At 47.5% G+C, this 27,562-nt stretch overlaps 1 protein-coding gene across 5 annotated transcripts; it reads left to right on the top strand.

Moving 5' to 3' along the window:
• Window positions 1–97: 97 nt before the first annotated feature.
• On the top strand, window positions 98–27,427 carry SEPTIN6 (septin 6). 5 transcript variants are annotated; one of them, XM_035323444.1, is made up of 11 exons: window positions 98–221; window positions 5,379–5,493; window positions 11,807–12,002; window positions 12,810–12,996; window positions 13,237–13,398; window positions 18,071–18,167; window positions 18,430–18,598; window positions 18,826–18,958; window positions 19,642–19,832; window positions 21,765–21,832; window positions 24,298–25,439. In XM_035323444.1, the coding sequence occupies exons 1-11, from the start codon at window positions 195–197 to the stop codon at window positions 24,357–24,359; spliced, it is 1,407 nt and encodes a 468-aa protein (XP_035179335.1). In that variant the 5' UTR covers window positions 98–194; the 3' UTR covers window positions 24,360–25,439. The 5 variants fall into 5 exon arrangements, with proteins under 5 accessions (XP_035179335.1, XP_035179339.1, XP_035179338.1 ...); XM_035323448.1 differs by having other exon boundaries at window positions 195–221; window positions 21,790–21,832; XM_035323447.1 differs by lacking the exons at window positions 21,765–21,832; window positions 24,298–25,439 and adding an exon at window positions 26,925–27,427 and having other exon boundaries at window positions 195–221.
• The last annotated feature ends 135 nt before the right edge of the window (window positions 27,428–27,562 follow it).

Genomic DNA, 27,562 nt, shown 5'->3' with positions numbered 1-27,562 from the left:
GGCGGAGCCGGTACCGGCGGCACCGGGAGGGGCCCGCACCGGTGAGGGCGGCGGGGCGGGCGAGGGGCAGCGGGGAGGACAGGGGACGGCGGAGGGGCCGCGTGTGCCCGCCCTCCCCCCCCGTGAGGCGGCGCCGTGGGCGCGCCCGGAGCCGCCCGGCCGGGCGGGGCGGGCCGTGAGGAGGGCGCGCAGCGATGGCGGCGGCCGAGGTGGCGCGGCAGGTGGGAGCGGGACCGGCCGGGGGGGCTCCGGATAGTACGGGGGGGAGGGCTCGGCACGGCTCGGCACGGCCGGGGCGGTGTGCCCCAGGGGGGCTGCGGGGAGCGGGGCGGCTCCCGAGGGGTGCGGGGATGGGAGCGCGGCTGCGTGCGGGGATCCGTGCCCCGGTCCCTTCGGTGTCCCCGGTCGCCGTCCCGGCGGGCAGCGCCGTGCCCGGTGACCTTGGGCTGCTGGCTGCGGCCGGGCCCCCCCCCGGCCCTGCGGGGATCGCCTGGCGGCGGGGACAGCCGGCAGCGCGGCCCTTCGCCGTGCCCTTCATCCTCAGCCTCATCCCCATCCCCATCCCTGCCCTCCTCACAAACCCGCCATCCCAGGGCCTCGTGCTGCACCAAGTCGGGCAGCTTCGTCCCCCAAGGGACCCCTCGCTGCCTCAGGGCAGAGCCTTCCGTCTGTCCGTCCATCCACCCGGCCGTCCGTCCTCAGAGAATTATCCAGAAGAGAAGCGGCGGCAGCCGAGCCACCTCCGTGCTCGGTACAGAACCGCCGAGGAGGCGTCCGTCACGCGCCCGCGTGTGGAAGTGGTTTGCTTGGGTTCACGCTGCCTGGTGCCTTAGCACGGAAACACTGCTTGGGACGAGCGCCTTGCTGCTTCGTCTTCAAAGCGTGGCTTTTGCGTGGACCAAGTCTCGCCGAGCGGGTAGATGCGGCTGTCCTTTGCCGGTTCGTGGTGTTATTTCCTCCTGGACATAACCACTGCCTTGTGCGCTGTGCCAAGGTATGTACGGTGACTCACTTGCTCCCCTGTCTTAAAGAAAATTGAGCGTTAGGCTTTCCTCAGATAATGTGCAGGACTTCCAGACATCTGCTGCTGACCTGGAATGAATTACGTTACGGCACAGCCTCTCTTCAGAGGCCAAAGCAAAAACCAGCCGTGTGACAGCAAGAAATGAGAAATGCCTTCACCCAGACCGGCGGCTTGTCAGCCTGGGTCCTGGCTGCGGCCGGCAAAGCGGTCAGCTCTAACGTCCTGGTAATCTGGGCGCTCCTGGAGGCAATTTTGGGAATTTTGGACGTGTTTGTCCGTTTGTGAACGTTGATGGGCTGAAGGATGCGATACAGCCAAAGGGAGCGGTCAGTGGTCAGGAGTTTTGGGGAGATCCCTCTCGCTTTCCTTGGTGGCTGATTGAGAACTAATTCTGCTTCTCTTGTTGTTTTTCTTTTATATTCACCCTGATGGTTTGTTATCAGCTGAGCAAGAAGAAACACAAAGTATACCTTCACTTTACATCCCTGCACTGCATTTGTTTCATGGGGAATGTTTTTGCTGTCTGCTGGGTAATTCCCTCATTGCATAAGGGAATTACACACTTGTACAAGTGAGAGCTAATTGGTACAAGCGTTGCTCTAATTTGTTGTTTAATCGGAGCCAAATGCTGTCTGGGGAAGTGGATGCCACAATGCCGAGGTCATGGGAAGGGATCTGATGTTGTTCTTACTTAAATACGGTCTGAAAAACCCCGAATTTGGGGTCTGTTTAGCTTCCCTCTGAAGGGAGCTTCCCAGGCCTCGGTGTCTGAAATGGTTCTTGGCTGGGGAGAGGTGTCAGAAGCACGAGGTGTTGGTCAGTGTCCCAAACAGGAGCTCTCTTTTAAATCAAGTGCAGAAAAAGTGTTGTACTGCAGGGCTGGGGAGCATTTTCTTGCTGCACAGGCCTCGTTTGGACGCTGGGTCCCCTGGGCTCAGAGCTGTAGGATTTTTTATATTTGTGCTCTGCCTGAGCACTGCCAAACAGGCTTTTTCTTAGCCATGGTGTCCTTTTTCGTAATACCTGTTGGTACAGGCCACCAAAACCATCCTGAATACGGCACGTGGATGCTTGCAGTGAGCAGCAGCACGCTGCCCATTTCGGAGAGGACACCCTGCTTCATCCCCATGGAGCAGCAATCGCCTCTTGGCGCCCCGAGGACGTCCCAGGAGCTGTACCTGAGGTGCAAGAAGGCAGAGATGCAAGTTCAGCAAGATTTTTCTCTAATCGTTTATTCATCCTGGAGAGATTCAAACACCTGGAGTCTAAATCTTGCCTGTTTTTGTAAACGAGCCTTTAATGTGCAGGGTTTTTTGGCTTGGGGTAATTAATTTCTCTGTATTTTCCGTGCTGTTGAGGTACATCTCTGTAAGAATTAGAGCAGGCAGCAGCAGTTCCCGTGGCATGGAGAAACCGTCACAGAAGGCGTGCAGATCCTCCAGAGAGAGGGAAAGAATTGCAATAACTTCTACACGAGGCTACTCTTTACTTTCGCTCTGAAATAGCCCCGCCTGGCAATGCAGCAAGAGAGTGTGTTGCTCTTTTTGTTCTTTTCATCGTGTTTGTGGCAAACACGCTTTGCTTCCTCCCGAGCAACAACAGCCCATTCTATCCTAGGGGGGTCACTCTGCGTGTATGGGAAAAAAAAAAGGCATCTGGTGTCTTGGTGCAGTGCCAGTATTCACACTGGCTTCCCAGATACTCCCGTCTTTGTCTTCAGGCCAAGAAGATGCTAACTTTAAACCAGAGAATATGGAAGGGCTCTCAGCCATCCAGCGCTCAGCGGTGCTAGCGGAAAAAGCCTCAGCGTGGGCAGCAGTTAAACCTCGCTTCCCTTGCTGATACCTCTTTATGCATTTTAAATTGAACCGAAACATTGTTTTTTTTCAGGGTAAACAATGGCAGCTCTTGAACACTTTTTCAGCACAAATTGTTTTCTGAGCTTAACATATTCTCCTTCGATTTTCAACAAGGTAATTCAAATCTGCATCTAATATCCAGGCGGTATGACTAATCGCCGTGTTCATATGTTGTTTATGATGGTGCTGTTTATATATAGCAGCATTCTGGATATAGAGACACCTCGTGGCATGTGAAGACTGATCACTTGCCCTGTTTCTTGGGGGATCAGGTAGAAAATGGTTCTTCTTCCTCCAGAGGCTCGGTAATTGCTGACAACTGTCTGATGTGTGTCAACACCATAAGAAGCGTCATTCTTTTTAAAATATAAAATAAAACATCATTTCTCTCCTTTTTTTTTTTTTCTACATGCCTGATTTCTCAATGCCTGGACCTGGCAGGCTTTGGATTGTTAGCCAGTACAGCACGAAATACCTTCTGGCTGTGTACTTAGCGTGGAGGTTGAGCTGCTGCGACTGAAAATCAGATTTTGCCGTGCTTGTTTCCTGACCTGAAACAAATGCGAAGCGTGGTTTAACTGCGTTATAAAACCACAGGTGACTGGAAGACCAGGGTACAGGAAATGACTCGCAGGCTGAATTCGGCGCGACAATAAATGCCTCCTCTTAGCCGAGAGGGGCTTAACTTTCACCATTTACTTTGTTCCATCTGGATCACGCTTATATTTAGGGACGAGGAGAAGATTTGTTCTTAATGAGAGCCTACACACCCACCCACGCTTCCTGCAGAGAGTAGTGTTCAAACAATCTCCCAACAGCGCAGTTTTAAGGCTGAGTGTTAAAAATACACTGGATGTTTCTCCTTCCCCAGGAAGGCTGCTGTCTGTGGGTCTCTCTCTCATCTGCAGACTCTTCACCAGGACCGTGCTGCTCCCTTGCTGAGGATAAAACCCCACCACGAGATATTCCAAAGCTGGGGCCTTGGTGGTGGTTTAGGAGGAGGGTCGAGATGTGCTGTCACAAAATCTGTGTGCCTGACAGTCTTCTGGTTCTCCCTTTCCTCTGCTTCGTATAAAACCTCTCAGTTTGTGGATCGTTGGCCTCAGATATGCATCCTCAGCGGGCAAAACCAAAATCTGCTGGGTGAGCAGGGCGCCTTCCTGGTTAGTGTGTTGTCCAGAGGCAAGGTGCTCAGGAGTTAACAAAGAGCCGTATTTGTGAGCATCTTGGCAGGAAGAATCAGACTAATACACAAAATACGGCTAGTGGAAACATATTTACACATCACAGGGCTGTAAATATGGTTAATGGATGAAATGTAGTTGGAGCCTCGCATTTGGGGAAAAAAAAAAAACACCACACCAGCTCTGAGTAGTAGATGCAGTCCTTGGGGGCGTTCTGCTAGCCTAAAACACTAGGGTTGTTAACAAAAGAGGAAAACCAGTATGCCTGTCCCTATAAACAAGCTTTTTGATGTATGTGGAAACGGGATCCTGAAAGAATAAGTTGAAAATGACACCCCTATAAATTGCTGCCTCATGGTTGTAATATTTCTTGCAAGCTGATGTTGCGCTTAAAAGGCCAGAGGGGAGTTTTCTGCGTTTGGCACCAAAATAGGTTCTTAAGAAAAAAGAGTGTGATCTGCAGAGAGAAGTTCCTTTCTGTGGGGCTGCGGGAGGTAAGGAGGCCCTGGTGGCCAGGTGAGCGTCTCGGAGCCCCTCTCCGTTAACGAGCGGCTGTGCTGGGTGCGTGGCATGGAGGGGCTGGAGCTCGTCCCTCTCACCACTGGGGCAGGCTCTGGCCTCGCATCTTCCTTGCAGCTTCCTCCAATGACCCCTGCGGCTCCTGGTGTTAACGGCTATTTTGTAAGTCTGGACAGACTCCTGTTTGCAGTCTGAGAGTTTTATGTTTGCAACAGCAAGGAAGATAGCGCTGCGTTTGGTAACTCAAAGGCTTCATGCTCTGCTGCTTCTCCTACAGCTCTCTGTACACAGGCTGTGTTTGGGCCGTTCAATTACCGATGTAGGTACAGTTTCCCTAATTGTTGCTAGCTCGTTTCTGTGATTGAAGTTTTAATGTGCATTGCAATAGGCGTGCAGGAGGAGGCATTGCTAATACATTCCTTCGCCCAGGGGTTTCTTTTTGTTTTCGGTATAAGGTGAGACTTGAATGTCTACATAATTTCTTGGGATAGAAATGTTTTGTCAACTCCTTGTTTCAGCAGTTGTGTTTGCGTTTGTGTTCTGCACAGTTCAATACTTTTCCGACAGGGCTACCTTCTCATGTAGGGCAAATGGGGTGTTTGATTTGTGCTCTCTGCATTTGTTTTGGAGAAGAGTGATGGATGCTGATTACATTTATCACAAGATTTACAATATACATGCAAATCTTTGCGTGGACTCTATACTTTATTCTACTTGGGAGGTCTTAAGGGCACGTAGAGATAAGTGGGTTTTGCTTGAAAATGACAGACTGTGTATTTTTCATTATTTCAGGGTGAAGGCTGTCGTACTGTCCCCCTTTCTGGACACGTGGGATTCGACAGTTTGCCTGACCAGCTGGTGAATAAGTCAGTTAATCATGGGTTTTGTTTCAACATCCTGTGTGTGGGTGAGTATTTCCATCTTGGGAAGCTCTGTTTGTTGAAAAGGGCTTTTCTGCAGCTGGATGTAGCTTAGAGGTAATAGAATCAACAAGGTAGCTCTGATTTGAATTTCCACTCCCCTGTTCTGCCTATTTTCAGTAACAAGATTTAGTGGTGCCCTGGGAAATCCCTGCTGGGGTTATGCAGTATGGCTTTCTACCAAGCAGTGAACCACAGAAATGAAATGCCTCAAGTCCCACGCGTTTATTATGATCTTTATTTGCCTGGTATGTTTCAACGTTGTGTTTTTAAAAGAAAATAGGTATTCATGCCAGAGAACTCCGTTCTAAGGTCTTGTTTGATCAGACACTCAGTTATTATTGTAATTATATTAACAAAATACCAGTCATTCTCCTCTTAAAGCACTAAAAGCTATTTTTTTCTTCTCCTTTCTGTGCATTCTTGAATTAAATAGTGTCTGGCCAAGCCTTAGCTGGTCATGCAGCCATCCAGGCTGCCAAGCTGTATGCATCTGAGCTGGGCCCTGGCGCTGTTGCAGGACTTGGTGTCTGTCCCGCAGTGTCTGCCCCTCTCACAGGTCTTCCCCACTGTGAGGATGATTGTTTTGATGCGCTGATGCCTCAGGGAACAGGAATGTGTGGCCGCTGGGGGTAAGCCCTGTCTGCAGTGCCTGGCATGACAGAGGGGAGAGCTGCAGCTGCTGATGGCTCCTGGGCACTCGTCTCTGCTGGTGGTCAGCTCTGTGTCCGCACAAAGGCTGTCTGTGCTGTTCCTGAGTCCCAGCACAGGGCACGGACCCAGAGTTGAGCTTGAGATGAGAGGAGCAGAGTGTGGAGAGCCCTGTTAAATGGAGCCGAGAGGAAAACTTTCCCTGACAATGGCATTCTTGTGAGATGCTAAACTCTGCTGACAAGTCGAGGTCACTGTCAGGCTGAGTCAGTAGGTGATTTCCACTGTACACGAATGAGATGTGACCTAGTGAAACTCTTGTCCCAAAACCAAAGCCTTACTGTATTTCCTTTTGCACTTACTGAGCTGCTGTGTTATTTTCTGCAAGTTATAGGTGCAGTGGCAGATGACTCCCATGGTTAAGTGTTCCCCTGGATGTTTGGAAAGCAGTTGAATACCCCTGCTTTCCTCTGTGCATGGCAGAACAGGAATGCAGTAATTGCTTGTTCTTCTGAATAACAAGGGCTCACTGAGATCAATGTGCATTAGTTATTAATTTCAGTCTTTTATGAATGGTAACAACACAGACATGGTAAATCTTGAAATTAATAGAAAAAAGTAATAAGCTCCCTTAGAAAAAGATGCGCAAGTTTTTAGCTGATGAGCTTAGGCTTTAACGTGGCTTGTAAGAGCCTCTGTTAACTTGTGGTAACAAAATTAAACTCTTAAATATCCTGGAGTAAGAACAGAAAAGGTTCGAGAATCCATCTGTCATTTAGACTGCTGGGTCTCACTTGTACAGCAGGAGTTTGGGGTGAAAAACTGAAAGAACAGAGAACGAACGAGGATCGAGACCAACAGAACCGGCAGTAGGCGAACTGATGCTGCAGTCAGGCCACTAAACACGACAGAAAGACACTTCGTTACTCCCCATTTTTCAGCTGTGTATGGAGTTTGTTGGAGGAAAAGCCCAGCGACAGTTTTACTCTGCACCGTGCTGGAGCTGAGCCACTGATTCCTCCGGCTCCCAGCGGAGGAGCCGGGGAAAGCTTCAGAAGCGACTCTCAGCAGTACGTCCAGATTAGAGCAATTTTTAGCTGTTCTCATGCTGAAAGCTGTCTCCCCTTTCAGACAAGCCAAAGATAGAGTGAACGAGCAAAGCTCTCGGAAGAACTTAGGGGCTGTGGATGGTTTCTCTGGTATTTTATTCCTCAGCACAGCCATTTTCTCCCTGAAGCTTCCCTGCTAAAATGCTGGCTGTGTGTTAGTTCAGTGCAAAGGCTGGAGCAGTCTTTAATGGCTGAGCCCTTCTGTGCCGACTGCATTGCTCAGCGAGGTGGGGGAAGGAGGGGAAGAATAGGTTTTTATTTGGTAAACTTTCTCAGTTTTGGCCGGGGTAGATTATAGATGTATTAGACTAGCATCCCATTATGAGCAGGAATTTCCTCCTTCCTCCCTCCCAGGATTTGCAAGGGATTTGTCCTAAGCAGCCTAGTCAGTGCAATGAGAAACTGCTATTTTGCTGGGGAAACACCTTCTTTTTGCCCAGGGGCTCTACTACAGCTTTGAGGACTCACAAAGAACGATTCCTGTGTTTTTTCCTTGTGCGTTCAGCAGCTCTCAAACTGGACCCAACCATTTCTGGCTTATTACTTCCCAGCATTCGGTGTGTGCTGGAATTACCCCGGACTCAGTGATGGTGGGAGGGAATTTGAGGTGTCACCCCAAGGGGGCTGTGTTAAAGAGGCAGTAAGTCCACGTGCTGGGTCCCCAAACCAGCGAGCACCGGCAGCAGGGGAAGGGTGGGATGCACACGGGTTTCCTCGTGCAGAGCTGCCCTCAGCTCTCCGGCAGGCGGCTTTCTGGGGGGTGAGGAGCTGTGGTGCCGCGAGTTGCCAAACGATGGGTTTTGTGGTCACCGCTGCAACCAGCTGAGAACAGGGTTTCTCCAACCGAAAAGCTGCTGCTCCGCGGGGCAGATGGCAGCAACGTGTCTGCTCGGTGGCTGGGAGGCCCTGGGCTCCTCTGAGGTGCTTCTGCGTCTTTCGTGGGCCCGTGTTCCTGCTCTTGCCCCCCGCAAGCCCAGCCTTTGCTTTATGATGGCATGCTGTCAGATGAAAAAAGCTATTTTTTCCATGAGAGATGGCCTTATCAGGCTGTGCTGCCTCAGGGCTCGTCCTGACAAACCTGCTACATCGGATTACTTCTCGTTCCTTCACACGAATGGGCTGCGCGTGCATGTACATCTTCTATAGGATGGAATTATCTGATATCTGGAGCCACGGGTGTTAATCTTGTGAAGGACAGGGGTTGCTCTCTCCTGAAAGGACTCTGTGCGGGTTCAAACGCTCCGTGCTTTCCAACAGCTGAATTCTCTGAGGACTCTTCTGACCTCCTCCAGAGTTGATTGAGGGTCTCTTAAATCCTGAATGAGATGGAGAAGGGGGGCAGTGAGCAGTCACTTGTTGTTCTGCCTGATATGTTCAGTTTGCTTTCCCCTGGCACATATCAGGCTCTAAAAGGAAGAGGAGGTAGGGCTTTCACAGCGTGTACAGCAGGTGTGGTGCTGGGGCTGTGGGCCCTTTCTGTCTCACCCAGTGCTGGGTGAGCTGGCGTGGGGATGCCACACATCCAGAATCTGACTGCTGTGGTCTCCCTTGCCACCTCCTTCTTTTTTAATTTCCCCGTCTCTGAAAATCGTCAGACTTGAAAGCTAAAATCCACCCGGCGCTGAAAGGCACAATGCTCCTGCGTTTCAAGGGCTGTGCGAGCTTCCTGGCGCCGAGCTCTAACAATAAAGGTCACCGTCCCTACCTTGTCCTCCCCGCAGCGCTTTGCCAGCCCTGCTCCAGGAGAGCAGACCGCTGCAGAATCACATCGAGCTTAAGTGCAGTGTTGGAGATCAAATCCCATGTGTGCCTCTACGCCTGACATCAGGAAATAATCTCCCTGCCAAGGATGCCTCTTGCTCGATTTGCGTACACCGCTGCTTTTTCCACGGTAATTCTGCCTCCCTTAATCCCCATTCATCCTTTCTGTTTTTTTGGAGAAGATTCCAGCGCTGCTGGCTGGAACGAGCACAGACTGCTTGTCCTTTTCATCAGCACATCTGTTCCATCTGGACTCCCGTCCTTACAAGAAGCAGTTGGCACCGTTTTCATCTTCCAGCTAGCAGAAAGTTGCCTCTGTGTCAGGCAGCATCTCCCAGGAGGCTCAGCAATCCTCTGTTCTTGCCGTTTGCCCTTCAAAGCATCGCTGTTCCCCGGCTCTGGTCATGTTTAACACAGCAAAGCACTTTATTCAGGGCGTTACCATCTCACATCGCTCTGCTAGCATTAGTGCCACGTTTCCTTTAGCTGAGAGTTGTTCTGCTCTGCTCCGTCCTCTTCCCTGGCAGCTCTTGATGCTGTGCTGTGCAGGGGGGGTTAAACCATGCTTTATCTGGACTGGGATTGCTGATGTGCGGGATTCACATCTGCGATGCTGCGTTAGTGCCTGGAGGTTTTGTTTTCCAAACACAAAGCCGTAGGTGTTTGGATGGGAAGCTGTCACCTGCGGCATTGTGGCTTAACAGTTTCCATCTTCCCCTTCTAAAATGAAAACTTCAGAGTGGGAATTCGGCGTCACCTTTACTGGCCCTGTGCAGCGTGCAGGAGATGGAGTATAGAAGCGTGCTCTGCCTTCAGAATTGGCCTGCATCTCTTCTGCACCTCTCCCATCTCCCCCAGACAGCTAAAGTCACTCCTACTCCACGGGATGGAGTGCGTGGGGCATTGGCACACGTGTGGGGCCGCTCTGGGGCTGCCTCCCCAGCAGGACCAGCTGCCCGGTCCTCACTAGGGTTGCAGGCAGCCGACTGCCTGCTCCGTCCCACCCGTCCAGGCAGTAACCCTTGGCAGGAGCTCTGGAAATGCTGCCGCCTTCTCAAGCTGTTTAGATTTCGGTCTTTTTTTTTTTACACAGACGTTTTCCTGGAATCCCTGCAAAAGGCCTGGCGAGGTCGTGCAGGCTTTCTGCTCTTAACTCTTGAAATCCCCATCCAAACCGTGGCGATGCTCTGGCCCTCCATGCCCTGTGCACCTTCTCCCCACCGGGGACAAATGCTGCCCTAAAAGCCCAGACCGCAGCAGGACTGTAGCACTGCACACCCGATGTTGGCTCTCTCCTCTCCCCTTGGGGCTGCAGACAAGGTTGGTGTGAACACCGCTGGACTTCTGGCCGAAGCTGGCATCCATCTGTGACACTATTAGCTTTGCAGCTCGAGGTGTGTGTTGACTTTCAGATGTCAGGGAATCTTTCTGCCTTCTGGAAAGGTACTTGGTGTGTGATCCTGGCGATCAGAGAGCGCGTGGTTCCCGGAGCACTGCAGGTTTGCCTTGCCCTGAGCTGGAGAAGTCCCCGCTGGGGCCATGAGAGAGGAATTTGCCTGCTTGCAGGGGTGAGGCGCAGCGATTTGGACGGGGGAAGAAGGGGAGGAGTTTCCCCTTATTGAATCGGGCGTTTCATGCAAGTTTGGATCTGTTGCAGAACTTGAAGCCTACAAAAATAAGAAGCTCTTTTCTTCCGAGCAAAGTAGGAAAATGATGATGTCTTGTTAGGGAGCTGAGGGATGGGGAGGGAGGGAGGGAGGGAAGGCTGCTTCACCGAGACACAGGCTCCTTGTGGTCCCGGGGCAGTCTGGAGGAGCAGCCTGCACAGTGGGGGGGGGTTCATCTGGCTGCTGAAGCTTCATCACAAACCAGACGGGTAGCTGAGAAATGGCCATTTCCCCAAAATACCACAGTCCTCACGGGGCAACAAACCAGGCTGCTTATAGGTTCGGTGCAAAGTCAGGTCCTGTGAGCTGGGGAAGTTGGCTCTGCAGTCAGAGCGTGGTAAGGGAGGCTGCCTGGCGGAATGGGTGCACGGAGGGGTTTGTTTGGTTCTCCCTGGGATGTATCTAAAACAAATTTAAGGCTGGTCTCTGGGATTTGTCTGTTCCTGCCAGATAAGGAAATAGTTCCCCATTGATAGATGGGATCCAAATAGAAGTTGAATGCTGCAGAACTTCTGGAAGCAGATTTCTGTGTGTTGATCAAGTTGTGCAGCCTAATATTTCCTAGTATATGGAAACCAGGTATTGCAGAAAATGTCCTTTCTGCTCTAGAAGGCTGGGCTCCCAATTAGGCTGTTGTGGGTACAAGAAACCATCTGCACAGCTTGCTGTAGGATTGGAACCAGCTCTGTTTCTGCACTGAAGGAAGCTATTTCAGTGGCTGCAGAAATATTAATCTGGAGTCTTTTTTTGGAGATGGCAATAAGCCCCATTTCCACCCCCCACACCTTTTAATGAAAACAGGATCTTCTGTAGTGTAGTTATGGGATTCTGCAGGGTCTGAGTGATGCTTTCCCCTTTGCCTTTTCACCTTTTTCTTTTCATCTCTATTTTGTAATGATATTAATGGCCATTAGACTGTGAAATGTAATTTGCCCGGAATACAGGCCTCCCATTGTACATGCCTTTCTGCTTGCCAGACGGTCCCTTTGGAGCATGAGATCTGCTTTCATCTGCTACAATTTCACCCCTGTTAATGTTTGGATGCTGAAAGGGCAAGCCATATTAATATTCAACAAAACATTTCAACTCTTTTTTTTTTTTTTTTCCAACAGGGGAAACTGGCCTTGGTAAGTCCACCCTCATGGACACCCTTTTCAACACCAAGTTTGAAGGTGACCCAGCATCTCACTCGCAGCCTGGGGTCCAGCTCAAGTCTAGTACCTACGACTTGCAAGAGAGCAATGTCAACCTCAAACTGACCATTGTGAGCACAGTGGGCTTTGGGGATCAAATCAACAAAGAGGACAGGTAAGTGAAGAGGGAGAGAGGCCGTATCTTGACCTTGTTTTCTCATGCTTGGCTTTCTCTTGTGCCCTTCTTGGGCCACACTGTGCTCTTCTCTTTCCTTCTTACAAGTTGCCTTTGTCCTCTCTTTGGGATGGGACAGGGAGAAAAGAGGAGAGAGACGCCGGTGTGTCAGCACTGCTCCAGCTGTCTAAGCAGCTTTTCATACTCTGTCAGAGCAATATCTGGCCTGCCAGCAGCCTTCTGCCCAAATTCAGCTTTTGGGGCTTGCTGAGAGCTCCAGGGCATTTCTGTGCTTGTTGCCTTGTGCTGTGCTGACCGCAAGCTGCCGACCAAACCACTAGCATGGTCTAGTGACTGTTTGGCTTAACAACCACTTCTGGCAGGGCTCTTCCATCTTGCCGAAGGACGCACGATTAATGTTCAGTGAAATGTAATTTGGGGCACTATCTCTGGCAGCTCACGTCCCAGCAGGGCTGGAGCGTGGTAATTAAGAGGTGTGTGATTCCACCAGGCACTGTCCAATGTGCATCTTCACAGATGGGGTTTGCTTTGTTGCAAACAGAGTCTGTTAGATTTTCTTTTTAGTTTTGTTTAAGATGCGCTGATGCCCTTTACATTGCAAGGCTGACAGGCTCTGTATTACAGATGGTCTCAGAAGGGATTTGCAGATTCGAATTGGTCAGAGAATTGGTCCTGAAAAGTGAAATCTAACAAGCAGCTTGTTTTTAAAAAACGTGCAAAGGAGTGCTGTCTGTTTACCTCTCTGACTGTGAGATGACGTATAACCCTTTTTTCCTTTCACTGAAGCTATAAGCCCATTGTTGAGTTCATCGATGCTCAGTTTGAAGCCTACTTGCAAGAAGAACTGAAGATAAAGAGGGTCTTGCACAACTACCATGACACCCGGATCCATGCTTGCTTGTACTTCATTGCTCCCACGGGCCACTCACTGAAATCCTTGGACTTGGTGACAATGAAGAAGCTTGACAGCAAGGTAGGCACATGGAACTGGTACTGTGCAGGTCACCTTGCTCATGTTGGGAATACTGCTGCGTATCTCTAGGGCATATCTCCCCACTCTGCTTAGCCTTTATGCTAGTGAAGATGGCTGGGTTGGCAGATAAATCCTGTAGACTTACTAAGCACTTTCTAACTTTTTGTAAGTTGTATTGTAGACTTGGAAAAACCACCTGGAGCAAAGCTCAGGACTTCTTGTCTCTCTGTTCCTTTCTAGGTCAACATCATTCCTATCATTGCCAAATCAGATGCCATTTCCAAGAGCGAGCTGACCAAATTTAAAATTAAAATCACAAGTGAGCTGGTCAGCAACGGGGTTCAGATCTACCAGTTCCCAACAGACGATGAATCGGTGGCAGAGATAAACGGGACAATGAATGTAAGTGACCCAGCACTCCCTCCTCTCCCAGAGCACTTCAGCACTCTCACTGTAGGGGTGGTGGCCTATAACAGGGTGTTTCTTAAATCCATTTTCCCTTTAATTTTGTGTCTTAAAAACAGAGGATCCCATCTGTGTAGCGGTTAGCAGAGCCTTGTGATAGACTACGGCCTCTCTGTCAGGCTTTTGTAGTAAGAAAGCAGATGGTTTTTAACCCCTTCCTTGTCCTAACGCATAAATCTTGAGAGACATGCAGGAAATTGGACAGATGGTGAGGTCTGGCTATGCAGGACGAGGACAGTCCTGGGTTATGAATTAATCAGAGGAATATTATCTGTCTCTTGTGAGGGGCAGACTGTCTACAGTCAGGCACTTCACTGTTCCGCACCAAACAGCTTTGCTCTCCTGGACTGGTGTTTCCTGTGTAGCTCTGCCTCTACAAGGTGTTTCCTCTTGGCTGTGGCTGTCTTTGGAGCAGAGCCCTTTACCTGGCCGGCTCTGGTACTCCTCCTGTGTACTGAGTTGCTGTTTTATTATTGATCTGCTTTTGTTATTGATCCGCTGTTACTTAGCTGGGTCCTGTGTCTGGTTTGGCCTTGCAGCTCTGGTGAAAGATGGTGCTGTTGGCCAGAATGGGTGGGCAGCGGGATGCAGTGAGGCTTGGTTAGAGCAACGGCTTCCTTTGAGCTACAGCCAAGTGCTGGTGTGAGAAATTTGTAATTCAGCCATAAAATACAAAGGTTGGACCAGAGGCCCCTCTCATCTCTAAATATCTGCTCTTGGTCACTCTTGGAGTACATAAGAAAAGAGAGAAGGTATATGATGCTTCCCCCAGATATTTCCTTAGCCCCTGACCATATTCAGTCAAGGATTTCTGTCCCATGCACCACCAGTGTGTGAAAAACAGAGTACACAAGTTAATTCCTAGTCAGAGTAATTTTGGCATCTTGCTCAGTGCTCTCACTGCACCAGACTAAAATTACTGCTGGAAATGAAGATACAATATCACTCGGTCCTCAAGGAACCAGAGATGTGATGACAAAGGGAGAAGTCCTCTCCCGTTGGCCCTTCTGAGGGTGGAGGCAAACTGCTTATCTTTGCTTTCGGTCATTTCCATGTCTCCTGACAGGGAATTGCTGTCTCAGGTTGTAGGCGTTGTGGATTGTGTCAGCTGCTGCACAGAGATCAACTTTTTAAATCCTCCATTAAACTGATATAAATCATAATTACCAGCTTTATGGGGACTAAGCAGGCTGGAATCTGAATCTAATCAAGACAGTTTTGCACACCTGGAAAACTGGTATCCAAATACTGATTTTTTGGAGAACAAATCTGCTTATGCTTCAGGTCAGGAGATGAGGAGATGGCGGAGTTGAGACCAATAAAAAAGCCAGGATGCGATGATTTAGGTTTGTAATTTAAATTGCCAATTTTACTCACATTTGAAATTGAGGAATGGAAAACTTTTATTTCAGTCAGTTGGCTTAACCTTCATGTTTGTAATTCTCTACAGAAAGCTTCATTGTCTTTGCCTCTTACAGATCAACATCTTTGAAAGGTTATAAATGAAGTCTTCGGACTAAAGTAGGGCTTCTTGCTGACCAGCAAACATTCTAGATCAGTTACTCCCCCCCCCCCTTTTTTTTTAATTGCAGAGAAAATTGAGACTGGTCTCTTGATTACTTAATGTTTTGCTTATGATCTGCATTGGTTGTCTTTTCCATGAAAAGTAAAAATGGGTTTTAAAATATGCAAACTCACTGCTTAATGTGAATTTTAGTTTATTATATTCACTTGTGCTGCATGCATGAGGAATTTTTTTCAGGGTATTTTGCATACAGAATTGACTTACTAAACAAAACACTGCCTGATGTGACAGGAATTGATGAACTGAAGATTTAAGATCTGTGCCATCATGATTAGAAAGAAAAGTATTTAACCATGAACAAAGGCGTCAAGTGGAGTATTTAGCAAATAATCAGATTAAACAAGTCTTCAGAACAAGATGCCTGATTTTGCCTGAAATTGATCTGGTCTTTTTGATAATCTCTCTGTGCCGATATTTACAAGTTCAGAGATGTGGAGACCACTTGAAAACACTCTCCAAAATTATTTGGATCTCCACCCATCCGGATTTTATTCTTAAATCATAATAAGAAAAACAAGCTCTCCTATTCCTTCAGCTCCCGATTGGCTTTTCCATTTTGAATGAATTAGTCTAATGACCGATTAATATGTTTTCCCTGCACCTGCTGTTTAAATGAAACCATGTGCAACCACATGAGCTGTCCCACGTGGTGGGAGCTGGAATTTGCTTGTGGAAAAAGAAAATCACCAGCACTTTCTCCCTGGCGAAGGCAGTAGCCAGACAATTGACAGTGATGGAGGAACTGACTCCACCATTCGTAGTGACCGAGCCCACAGACAGGCAAGGTTCAGTTTCTGCCACTGCTCCAGGTTGCTCCTCTTGCTCCCATTGCTCAGTTTGTCACTTGGACATCCCTTTAGTTCATTCCTCCAGAGACCTGAGTATGAAACAGACAAAAGGCATTTAGAGCAGTTGGAGAAATCAGCCAAGGGATGCTCCTTGCGGACAGCCTGAAGAAGCCAACAGGGAAATCTGGAAACTCACCCAGGAACAGCAGGATGGGAAGAGGGCAGCTCTGGTGGCCTGTGGAGGAAGGTGTCACCAAAGGGGAGCCCTCTTTGCCTCTAGCAAATACTGGCATGATCCCATGATCTGGATGGGGAGCAGCTTGGGCCCAGCCCACGTGCTGGCTGGCCTCAGGTGTCACAAACTGCAGTGGCTTTTCCTCTGGCAACAGCACCGTGTAGGCCTGGAGAGGAGGAGGTCTTTGTGGTGTTCAGTACCTGGAGCATTGCAGAGCTTCCAACACCAGGACACAGGTGCAGACCAGTTGCACGCATGCTTTGCAATTAGACAGCCCTCTGCTGAGAAACAGATCCCCTTCTACCTGGGAGATCACTTCTCTTTTTCTGCTGCTTGGCCTCTCCAGCATGATTGCAAAGGTAACTCTGCGTGGAGAGTGTCTCAGGTGCTCAGAGCCTGTGTGGCCCAGAACAGCCCCACTGGCTGGACCGCTAGCCCCATTTATGCTGTCGTGTTCCCGGTGTGAGAGTTGCAAGGCCAGGGAATGAAAGCTGAAGAGACCATCTTTGTGGGTGCTTGCAGCCAGTTTTTTTTGTTGTTGTTGGTGGTTTTTTTTTTTACTGTATGAGCCACACTCTGAAAGGAGAAAATGTCACCTCTGAAATCTTTTGCTTCAACTGGCTGCTACCAACTTGTCCAAGGTTTCAGATGACCTGTGGAATTAAAGCTTCTCCACCTGCTCTTGTGAGCGATCTAGGGTCACCGATCTTCCCCGTAATTGGCATCCTGGGGCACTTTTGGTTGCCCAGAACTAAGTGCAGTTTGAAGGCTCCATCCAGCTAACAAATGTGTCTGCGCAGAACTCAGCAGAAGGGGTGGGTGCAGGGAGCTGGCAACTTTATTTTTAATTCTTGAAACCTTCCACTTGACTTCTTTGTAGCTTGGCAGAATGCAGTGTAGTTCCTAGGAGCAAGCGGAGGTGGGGAAAGATCTCGCTGCACAACAGATAAATGAGGAAAGATAGCAGAGTCTGAGGGGTTTGCTTGGCTGCCTGAGTCTGGGGAATGAGGGGAACGTACAGTGAGGTCTTCTGAGCCTAGAGCAGTGGTGTTGGCAGTGTTTTTGTTCCATCTCTGCTGAACTTGCACTGGGCAAGTATCTTAAACTCTCACTAAAAAAGGACTATTTTGTGTTTCTGGGTTACAACAAGCAAATTCCTTTTGCTCTTGGTCAAGCATCGGGTACTGTAACAACCGTACCCTGTGGTGTGTATGTCTTGGCTTGAAGAGCATAATGAGACATGGCTGAGGTAGCGTTACAGCTGTGCTCCCCCGTCCCCAAGGTCCCTCCCTGAGGGTATGAGCAGGGTATGAGGATTTTGTGAAGCCATCGAAGCTCCTTTGGATTTCTCAGGACCTGAGAGAAGAAGCTCAGTGAATGCAGGGTCCTTCCCAGCACAGCCTGGGGCAGACCTCAGGGCACACGCGAATGCAGAAGCTGAGCTGCTGGAGGGACGTGTTCAGCCCTTCCTCACCAGGGCTGAAGCAGACAGGGAGGAAAGCTGTTATCCTGGGGGTGAAGGAGGGAGGCACTTTGGTCTCCTGATCTGACAGAGCAAGTTGTCTTGTGCTCTGCTGTGAGCCGAGGGAGCGGTGGGATAAAATCAAGAAGGCTCCAAGACCTCTTTTATTGCTTCTGTGCTTGTGCAGTTGTTCTCCTCAGGCACGGCAAGCCCCCGGGACAGCAGCGCAGGCAGAGCCCCGCAGCGTGTTGTTGGAGCTGCCTCTCTGATGCTAGTCTTGCACTGGCTCATCTCACCTGAGGTCACGTGGCTGGGAGGATCAGCCAGGTAGAGGATGTAGCGTGGTAGCACTAACAAAGTTTCCAAAAAGGACCCTTCCTTCTCCCTCCTTGTCTTGGGCTAGTGGCCAGTGACTAGACTCCCCGAGAGTAGCTTGTGCGTAATGGCTGTCGTGCTCAGTGGTTGTGCTGACCTCCGCGTGCTGTCGAGTCAGCCGGAGTTGAGGGGGACTAACGAGGGTTGCATTAAATGTGTTCCAGGCCCACTTGCCGTTTGCAGTGATCGGGAGCACAGAGGAGATGAAAATAGGAAACAAAATGATGAAAGCTCGTCAGTACCCCTGGGGCACAGTGCAGGGTGAGTCAAGACCTGGGATTTTTATGGCATGGATGGTGGCACTTCCCCCAGGAGGCAGTGGGTTTGCTCTGATAAGAGGAGCAAAGACCTGCTGGATTTCAGTATCTTCTGGGGGGTTATCTTTTCAAATCCTTGTGTCAGGCCTATAATAACAGTTTACTCTGGAAGGGCTGTTAAACCTGTTGGAGGAATAGATGTGGGGATTATGGGAAGAGATCTTTGTTTCTACCCCTGTCTCACTCCTTATCATGTCTTCTCGTAGTGGAGAATGAAGCTCACTGCGACTTTGTGAAGCTGCGAGAGATGCTGATCCGTGTGAACATGGAAGATCTTCGTGAACAGACCCACACACGCCACTACGAGCTGTACCGACGGTGTAAACTGGAGGAGATGGGTTTCAAGGACACCGATCCAGACAGCAAACCCTTCAGGTGGGATCCTTGGAATAGACAGGGGAGCTCAAGGGAGGCACTGGCGGATGCACTGTGTGTGTGGGAATGCATGCATCCTTGAGAGAGCATGTAAAGAGCCAATGTGGCAAGAAAACCTGCCAGGTCAGATAAATCCAGTGGTTTTCATGATGAGGGCGTGATTTGAGCGGCTCAGGGGAAGCAGAGTTTGTCCCCACTCATGTCATTGGACTTTGCTTTTTCTTTAGCTTACAAGAAACTTACGAGGCCAAAAGAAATGAGTTTCTGGGGGAACTGCAGAAAAAGGAAGAAGCAATGAGGCAAATGTTTGTCCAGAGGGTCAAGGAAAAAGAAGCGGAGCTGAAGGAGGCTGAGAAAGAGGTGAAGACTACAGTATTTGTCTCTTGGTGGTTGTGGGTGATAGATCTACTCCCAAGTGGGCAGCTGCTAGCAATGCACTTTCTGCATTGTAGTTTAGAACTTCATCAAAAAGTCTGAAGTTTAACATGGGATCCTGGGGACATCAAGGTGTTCATCCTGTAGGACAAAACTAGATGGCAACGATTGCAGTGTACAGCTTACTGCACCATGAAAGTGCCTTATTCTGTGATTCTGATAGACAGCTGTGGTGTGCTAGAATTCAAGGAGAGAAACAAAGCCCCTGATGTAACCTTGTTATATAAAAAATATACCCATGCAACTTTAAGTGTTGGGAAAGGAATAAATCCATTTGCACAAAAATCCATTCATGTACTGGCCTATTAAAGACGAATAAGGCAGAGACCTCCGGTAAGAAAAATAAGTCGATTAAAATGTTTTTATGATTACACTCTCCTAATCCTCTGCTGTTAGTCTGCAACGGTGCCTCAGTAGAGCATTGCCTGGTTTGTAGGCTGCTTTGGAAGAAGACTGTTCCCTGCCCTTTGTCTCTGCAGTTTCAGCTCAGGGGGCTAGAGATGATCTAGAGACCAACAGATATTTGTATCCGAGGTCTCATGGGAGCCTTCCATCTTCCTCTTCTCCAGTGAACTGAAGTAATGCTCACCTCTCTCCTTTCCCTCTAGCTGCATGAAAAGTTTGATCGTCTGAAGAAGTTACATCAGGATGAAAAAAAGAAGCTAGAGGATAAGAAGAAATCTTTGGATGATGAAGTAAATGCATTTAAACAGAGGAAGACAGCAGCTGAATTGCTCCAATCTCAGGCTCAGCAGGCTGGAGGATCGCAGACTCTTAAAAGAGATAAGGAAAGAAAAAAGTAAGTTGCTAACCTGGTGGTATTTGCTTTTCAGTAATGGTTCTCTCTTCATGTTTTCCTGGGTATTCATAGCTCTTTTCCAATTTAGCCAGTCCTTATCAGGGGAAGGTTTGCAGACAGATGTAATCTCTAGTAAGCCTGAACAGTAGCTGGAAGCATTTTACATCTGTCATCCTCAGGAGCAGCGAGCACAGTACTCACCTCCCTCGCTGCTTGCTGACAGCATGGGAGAGGATGAGCTTGTTTCCATTTGCTGGGATTCCCTGCTCTTCCCTTGGTCTTTCAGTGCCTGTAATGAGGTGGAACAAAACTGGCTGCCAAGGTTAGGGTGTGATTAATGGGGATGTCCCACCACCCCCAGAGAGGAGTGTGTCCTGTCCCAGCGTCTTGAATAGGTTTGGAAAAGTTTATGCAGTGGAGATTATTCAGGGAGTCTGGAATTCTTGAATCTGCAAAACGTAAGGCTGCAAAAGTGTCAGTACTCTCTCTAGCCCTAAGCCAACTTTTTGCCCTCCACAGAAAGAGTGAGAAGTAATGCATGGGTTGAGAAAGGTTCCTCATGCCAGGGACTGGTGCAGCAGGATTCAGCCTCTGGTCACGGTCCTGTTGTCTGGGCTCTCAGCAGTGCCCATCCCAGGCTCTTAATGTTCTGCAGTTCCTCAAGAGCAACCCAACTGTACAGCTGAAATAGTTTTCCTGTTCCACCTAGCGATGAGGAGTTCCTTTTCTTCTCACTATGGTACACTATCCGAAGTAAAGGGCTGTGCCATTTTAGCATGTGTACAAAGAGCAGTGTGCGGATAAACAAGTGTGTGTTTTTTACATCACTGCCATAGAATCCCCTCTCTGCACATCCCTGAAGCAAACCCAGAAGATCTTGCCTGCACAATGCAGTTTTTAGTACATGGAGAAGTGCTTTTAATATGAAAAATATGGCACATGCCCAGATAGCTGACAGGACCGCTTGTCAGGAAAAATAGTCCTTGACTGTTAAACTAGGAATCGAATGAGACAGGAGGGGAAAAACCCAATAACCAGAATCAGATCCTATTTTAGTCTTTTCATTTTGAGCTGGAACTGCTTCAATGTCAACATTCTTTTGCGATGAGCAATTAGTGCTCCTGCCCTTCTCTCGGTTGTTTGTTCCTTTTTCCACTGCCTATTTTGATTTGCCCTTTTGAATTACCTTCAGGGGGTTTTAATATCTTTGCAAACTGAGGAGGCTGCGACTGACTGGGGACAGCCTGGACTATGTGAGGAATACACAACTAAGTTCTTTTAATGCTCAGAGCCCTCAGTTGTCTGCACTCCGAGGACTGCAGTGTGCCGTGAGATTAGTCTAGGTGAGGAATGCAGAAAAGGGAACAACGTGCCCTGTAGTATCAGTGAGTAGTAGCTGTGGCCCAGGTTACACACTTGTTCCTAGAAGCAGTTCTGATCTCAGAAGCATCCTTGACACCATGCATATCCATATGAATACACATCGGTACTGTCCTTCTTGGTTAAGTCTGAGGCACAGTAAACTGTGAAAGTGATGGGCCAGTGCTTGCTTCAGGCTTGGGGAGGTAATAGGAGGTCTCTCTCCTCCAGGAAAACAGCTGTGTTAAAAATAGTGATGTTTTCTTTGCTCTAACTTCTCCAGTTGTCCTTAATGATTCATTTCAGTATTTATTTCATTCATAAATCTCTATAACAATCCCTGAATTTCACAAGCCAGTAGCTTAATCATGTCTTGTTTAATAATAACTGTCAGTCCACTAGCCTTTTTCTTTCACAGAGGCTTCTTTAAGCCCAAGCTCAGTAATTTGTACTAATTGTGACTTGGTTTCTTTTTTTTTTTTTTTTTTTTTTTTTTTTTTTTTAATTATAAATTGTTTTTTTTTTTTTTTTTTTTTTTTTTTTTTATTGTTGCATCATCATCACCATTATTAGTTCTTACATGTATGCTGTTTTACAGTTAACTGCTCTTGGCTGCATGGTGCATGAGGCACATTGTCCTGGTAAGCGTCATTAACTAATATAGACCTCACAGTGGGATTAGTTACAGTTCCTAAAATGCAGACCCTGTGCAAGTCCAGAAGCCTAAAAATATTATCACCCCTGTTTTCCTCTGCTTTCACCCTTGTTGTATATGCCTTACCAGTCTCTCTCCATATGCAGTTGTAGAAAAAGGATGCATTGAAGCCAATCATTAAAAATTCCACAGAGTAAAATGCAGGGAGATTCAGTATTTGGACATGGGATGTGGGAAAATAAGGATTAGGTCCTTTTCCTTTTAAATGTTTCCAGCATTTTGCTGGCTTTGTCTTCTTTATTCTAGCTCCCCTAGAAATAAATGATATTCTTTAATCACGTAGGCCATGTCGATACCATGGCAATAGTTGCTATGGAGACGTGGTGATGACAGAACCCAGCTAGCCCTGAAAATGTCTCTTCCCTTTCTTCTCCATCCCTCCCACCCCTGCAAGGTGCAGGGTTCTCTTGTAGTCACAGTGCAGGTGAAGAAGGATGCGAGACTGGTTTCAACATCCCTCCCCCTTCCAACAGATAGTAAAATCTGTCCAAACCAGAGCTTTCATTTGTCCTAACGCACCAGAGAAACACAGAAAGAAGTGTGTGTGTGTGTGTGTGTGTGTGTGTGTGTGTGTGTGTGTGTTAAGGAACCACTGCTAAATAACCAGAGAAGTACTCACCTGCTGGCTGATTGTAGTTGTTTGTCCAGAATCACAGAGATACTGAGCATTTACCAAATAACGAAGGCTCTGAATACAGACAGAGAGACTTTATGTCATTTTTGATAGTCCAAAGGGGTATGGATCCCATGGATGGATATTCAGTTGTAGCAGACAGGTGCAGACACACACGTTTGGGAGCCATGCACAGTGTGCCCAGTTGGGTAAGGCTGTGCTCAATGTGCGTCCAGAAAGCCTGCCAGAGCACTTTGCCTCTGATTAAGGCCAGCGTCTGAGTCTCTGAGGAGTTTTGGCAAGGCTCAGGGAGTTCCCGCTGGAGCAGAGCCCTGTCAGTAGTGTCACGCTGTGAGCCTGTCCAGAGTGTCTCTGCCTTGATGTGAGCAGGGAGAGAAGGTGGCTACATCGTTATGGGCAGGCTCGTGGAACAGATAAGGATGTCCAAAAGGGTTAACGAACCGCACCGTAAGTAAGAGTCTGCAGAGTGAAGTGCCAACAGCTATTGTAAAATGAAGGCTAATTTAAACCCAGTTGTGTAAGAAATGCACCTGCCTGGCAGAGGACCCTCATTAGGGTTATTAGCTAAACTGCTAATGGCAGTGGGCTACTTATAGCTGGGCTGAGCGTGTTTAAATGAGCCTTTTTAATTTGCTGTTGATTCTCTGGTGAGAGGAAAAGGAAAGCTCTTATGGAAATGTCTTGCTTCTTGACTGAGCAACAATAACAAGGTGAGGGCGACAGCACCCCTAGTGTGAGACACACTTCCCTGAGAAGGAACGTGTTGGAACAGCAGCATTTAAACTATAAAACCCTAAAACCTCAGCCTCTAGTCCACCTTCCCCGCAGACAAACCTGGGCTAGTTTTTACTGGTTTTACAGGATGCAGTCCAAACTGACTCAGGGTCTGCCCTTAAATAGAAAAAAAGCTGATTCCAGGATTCCTTCCTTCTTGTCTCCACCAAGAGAAGTGGAATAGCACCTCAACATCACGCTGTTAGTGAGAGGCATTTGAGTTTAATTTCAGTGGGGTGTTCCACTTAACAGAAGAGCTTCAGAAGGGTCTTGCACTGACTCAAACTGGAGCTTGCAGTCGTCTGGTAGAATGAATGCCTCTGCTGCCAGCAGTAACTGTAACAATGAAAAGAACAATTCCCTGCTTTTCAGGGTACGAATGTTGAAAAATAAGCTCAAAGAATAACAGTGTTCATTGCTGGTGCTGAGTACGGAGGCACGGCTAAAGTGCAGTTAGAGTGAACATTACTGATTTTTGTTGGGTTTGGATTGCTCTTGGCAGGCGGTGTAACTGTACACTGTTGTGTACTGGGCTGTGAATCAAATGAAGTTCTTTGTTTCCACTATACAAATGCAGGCAGTGCCTTTTTCAATGGGCGTTTGTCCTTGCTAAATTAAATATGTATATATGGTACTTTTCCAGAATTCAGAAAAATACTCTCAATATTGATCCAGTAAGTATTGCAGGGCTCCACTGTTTTGCAAGGATACAAACAAGCCACAGTTGATGAGTCTTGCAGCTTGCAAAACTGTGATAGGATTGTTTTAGAACAGAAATGTTTCATCCCACTGCTGAGTATGTGTGTGTGTATGCATGTGTGCGTGCATAAAGCATGTTTTGTAGTCAAATTAAACTGTATTAACACTTAGCAACATTTCCTTTGTGTGTGTGTGTTAGGAAACATATTTATATTCTTACTTTATTTTTTAATTTTGTCATTAATCCATGAAGCCATTAATCTGCCTTTTTCTTTCATTTTCAGTTCGGGTTTCCTGTAGAACCTTTCCCTTCACACCAGAAGCGAATGCCCCCACATTCGGTTAACACGCAGCTATGCCATTGTGCCTGTTTGCTCACCTTTACTCCTTGCTCCCTTACTGTGCTCACCATTTTGTTTTAAGCGACAGCCCGCACCCTTGGCTGTTCTGGGTTATGGTTGTTTTTTTGTGAAAAGCTCAGCAACAGCCTACGTGGAACTGGCAAGAGATGCTCGGGGCTGATACCTCTCCCCTTTTGGTCAATAGCAGGCTGCCAAGCGCTTGTAGGACTAGCGTCCCCACTGCTCAGTTGTTCAGCTTTTTGCCTGTCCCCTCCACTTTGTGCGAGGGCTGCATGGTGACAGCGCGGCTGCTTGGCGGCGTGCATTTCGTGCCTGTCGTGGGACTGCTGTGAATGCAACCCAGCGCTGCAGCGTGGTGGTCTCAAGAGACTGGCTGCCCCCTCCCCTTTTTAATTTGTTGTGTCTAACCCATCGTTACCCCATTGTGCTGTCATGCGCGACTCAAATCATTTTAAAGGACTTTTTGCAAGACTTGATGTCCTCACAGGCGTGAGGGCTTGAATCCAAACCTCGAATCCCCAGGCTTGGGGGATTTTCAAACTTGGATCCATGGTTTGCAACTAAGTATTCTCTGAATGCTGCAGGGGTCACGAAGGATCTCTTGCCTTGTCGCCCTCTCAGTGTGCTGGGCTGGATGCACTTCCTGGATCCAATCTCAGGGAAAGCTGGTCACCTTGCTGTACATATCAGTGTTTGTGAAGAAAGATGATGATGTTTCTTTGACTTTCTTCTCAGCGATTCCAACAATTTCTGATTTTAATGCAAAAAGTGTTACCTTTATTTTTTTTTATCTGACATCTGTTCAGAAGTGTACAGATGTTGGCAGGTTGCCTCTTATATATTTTTTTTTAATTCAGCAAAAGCCTTGTTTTAATGCAAGATGTGCACTAAAAAGGGAGGTGTTTTGCTCATTGGGGCCAGGAGCTCACTGAGTGGCCAAGTGCCAACTGTGGTTTGCCTGCAGGTATCTTCTGTGTGTGTTTCTGGATCATTTTGTGTTTTTTGTTTTTATTTTTTATGCTTTTTTTTTTTTTTTTAAATAAAGTCTTCCATCAGACAGTGAATTCTGGTTAACATTTACTTCTTTTTTTTTTTTTTTTTTTTTTTCTTTGCCCTTCTTTTACAGTAACCCATGGCTCTGTACTGAGTAATTATCCCTGAATACAATGGGCTGGAATGGACCTTCATTTACTTGTTAAATCACAGGGTCTAATAAAACGTGACAGCATTTCAGCTGTGACCTTTCCATGGCGTTACTCTTGCTCTCTCCTATATCCTCATTGTGAACCTGACGTTACTATGTACTGGTGGTTATTGCTTTTATTAAACAATGTAAAATGAGTCCTAACAAGCTTTTGGACACTGCAACTTTAAATCTTATTTTTTTTTCCCATGCAGTTAATAGGTTCCCCTTTCTTTTGGTCCCTCTCCACCCAGATAATGTGGAAATAGGTCCTGTGAGTTATTTTTGCTGGCGAAATAACAATGCAGTTTAAATCTATTTATTGGTGATTTTAAGGTGAGAACACCACCTTAGTTAAATTATCACGTAGTCGAGAGATTGAAAATTCTTTTCTTTTCATACTTGGTGTCATTTTCATGACATCACCTATCTCTCTTAATTTGCTTTTATTTTTTCTTTTGCTTATTCATGCTACCTAGAGACTGGCATTTAATACTCATTTCCATTTCAGACTTGCTTGTTGTGACCCTGATCCTTCAGTTGCACTGCGTACAGGCACTGTCTGCAGGCAGGATGAACCCATGTGTCCTGACCCCGCTAAAAGATCCTAAAAGATCAGGATGTGTACTAGCAAATAGTTCCAACAAAAACCCTTTAAACCCCAGTTTTTGGATGATAAGCACACCTCAGAGCTAGCCAGGACAGGTAATACCATGTGTAGTGCAAACTGCTGCTGACAGTTGCACTAGGGAGGTGTTAGGGACGGTGCTAAACCTCACCAGCAGTTCTTCCATTCCCATTAGTCTTGCTGGCTTGCACCAAATTGCAGCCTCACCCAGCAATCAAGGCAGCTAAAATTCTCGATTGCAATGTATTTTCTCAGGTATTCTGTTTCACTATAAATACAGTTTTATTTCCTGTAAAGTTCTTTGGCTCTTTTTTTTAAGCAAATTAAAATAATCGGAGTGTTTACTTCTCCCATTACTGTTGAGTGCCTGCTCCCAAAACCAGTCAGCATCAGGTCAGTGATTTTTGGAACATGTTCAAAGAAGCATTTAATGTTTTTTGTTTGTTTGTTTTGTTTTGTTTTTTTAACACCATGCCACAGGTCAACCACTGGTTGTTCTTCCTGGTCATTAGAATGTAATTAAAAGTCTTTTAAATGAAAAAAGGTTTTTACTTGTGTAATTTCCTAGAAGTCCGAGGTGCCATGAGATACAAAACCTCACATAAAGAGGTTTCATCTCTCCTCTCAGCTGTTTTCATGTTGCATCTCTTTTCCCTGCTTTTTGAATGTCTTTCTCTTTTTTTGCTAATCTTCTGTTGTTTTTTTTTTTCTCTTTTTTTCCCCTTTCTCTCTCTCTAGCTTTTTTTAATCTGTCTTCGCCAGCTGCACGGGGTCTGAGGGAGAAGACTGCCACTTCTAGAAGAGGTTAGGGATCCTTTGTCTGGGGAGGGGGGAGCAAACCTTCAGTGTTAGTGTCTGGGGCAGCAGCTCTTGTGCTGACTTGCATGGTATCTAAAATCAAGGCGTCTTGTGATTCGTGTGACAAGACAGCGGGGGGCTGCTGGTTTACTTGAAGAGAAACACAAATGTGATGATGTTCGGACTAATGATGTAGCGAATACATTTTCAAACATTGTTACGAGCATTATTATTTTTTTTTTTTTTCTAATTTTGTCTTTAATAATATAAATGTCGCGGGCTTCCACGGGGTTTGAAGCCTTTAAGTATTTCCAATCTGCTGTTGTTCGATTGATTCTGGAAAACCGCGCGAAGAAAAACAGAAGCGCGGCGCAATTTGCGATGTCGGCAGCCACGAAATCTTTAATTCTAACGAAAATAAAGTGAAGAACTGCGTGTTTTCAGCGGTGTCCTGCTGTGTCTCGCACCCTCGCAGCGCTCCGCCGCCATTTTGTGGCGAGCGGAGCCTCCTGAGGCGCGGCGGCGGCGAGGCTCCGGCGCACTTTGCGTAGCCGCCGCGCGCTTTGCGTACCGCCGTG

Source organism: Oxyura jamaicensis, chromosome 4, assembly GCF_011077185.1.
Source record: "Oxyura jamaicensis isolate SHBP4307 breed ruddy duck chromosome 4, BPBGC_Ojam_1.0, whole genome shotgun sequence".
NCBI classification, from domain to species: Eukaryota; Metazoa; Chordata; class Aves; order Anseriformes; family Anatidae; genus Oxyura; species Oxyura jamaicensis.
Note: the sequence above shows the minus strand (reverse complement) of the source record. Positions and strands in the feature narration are given on the sequence as shown.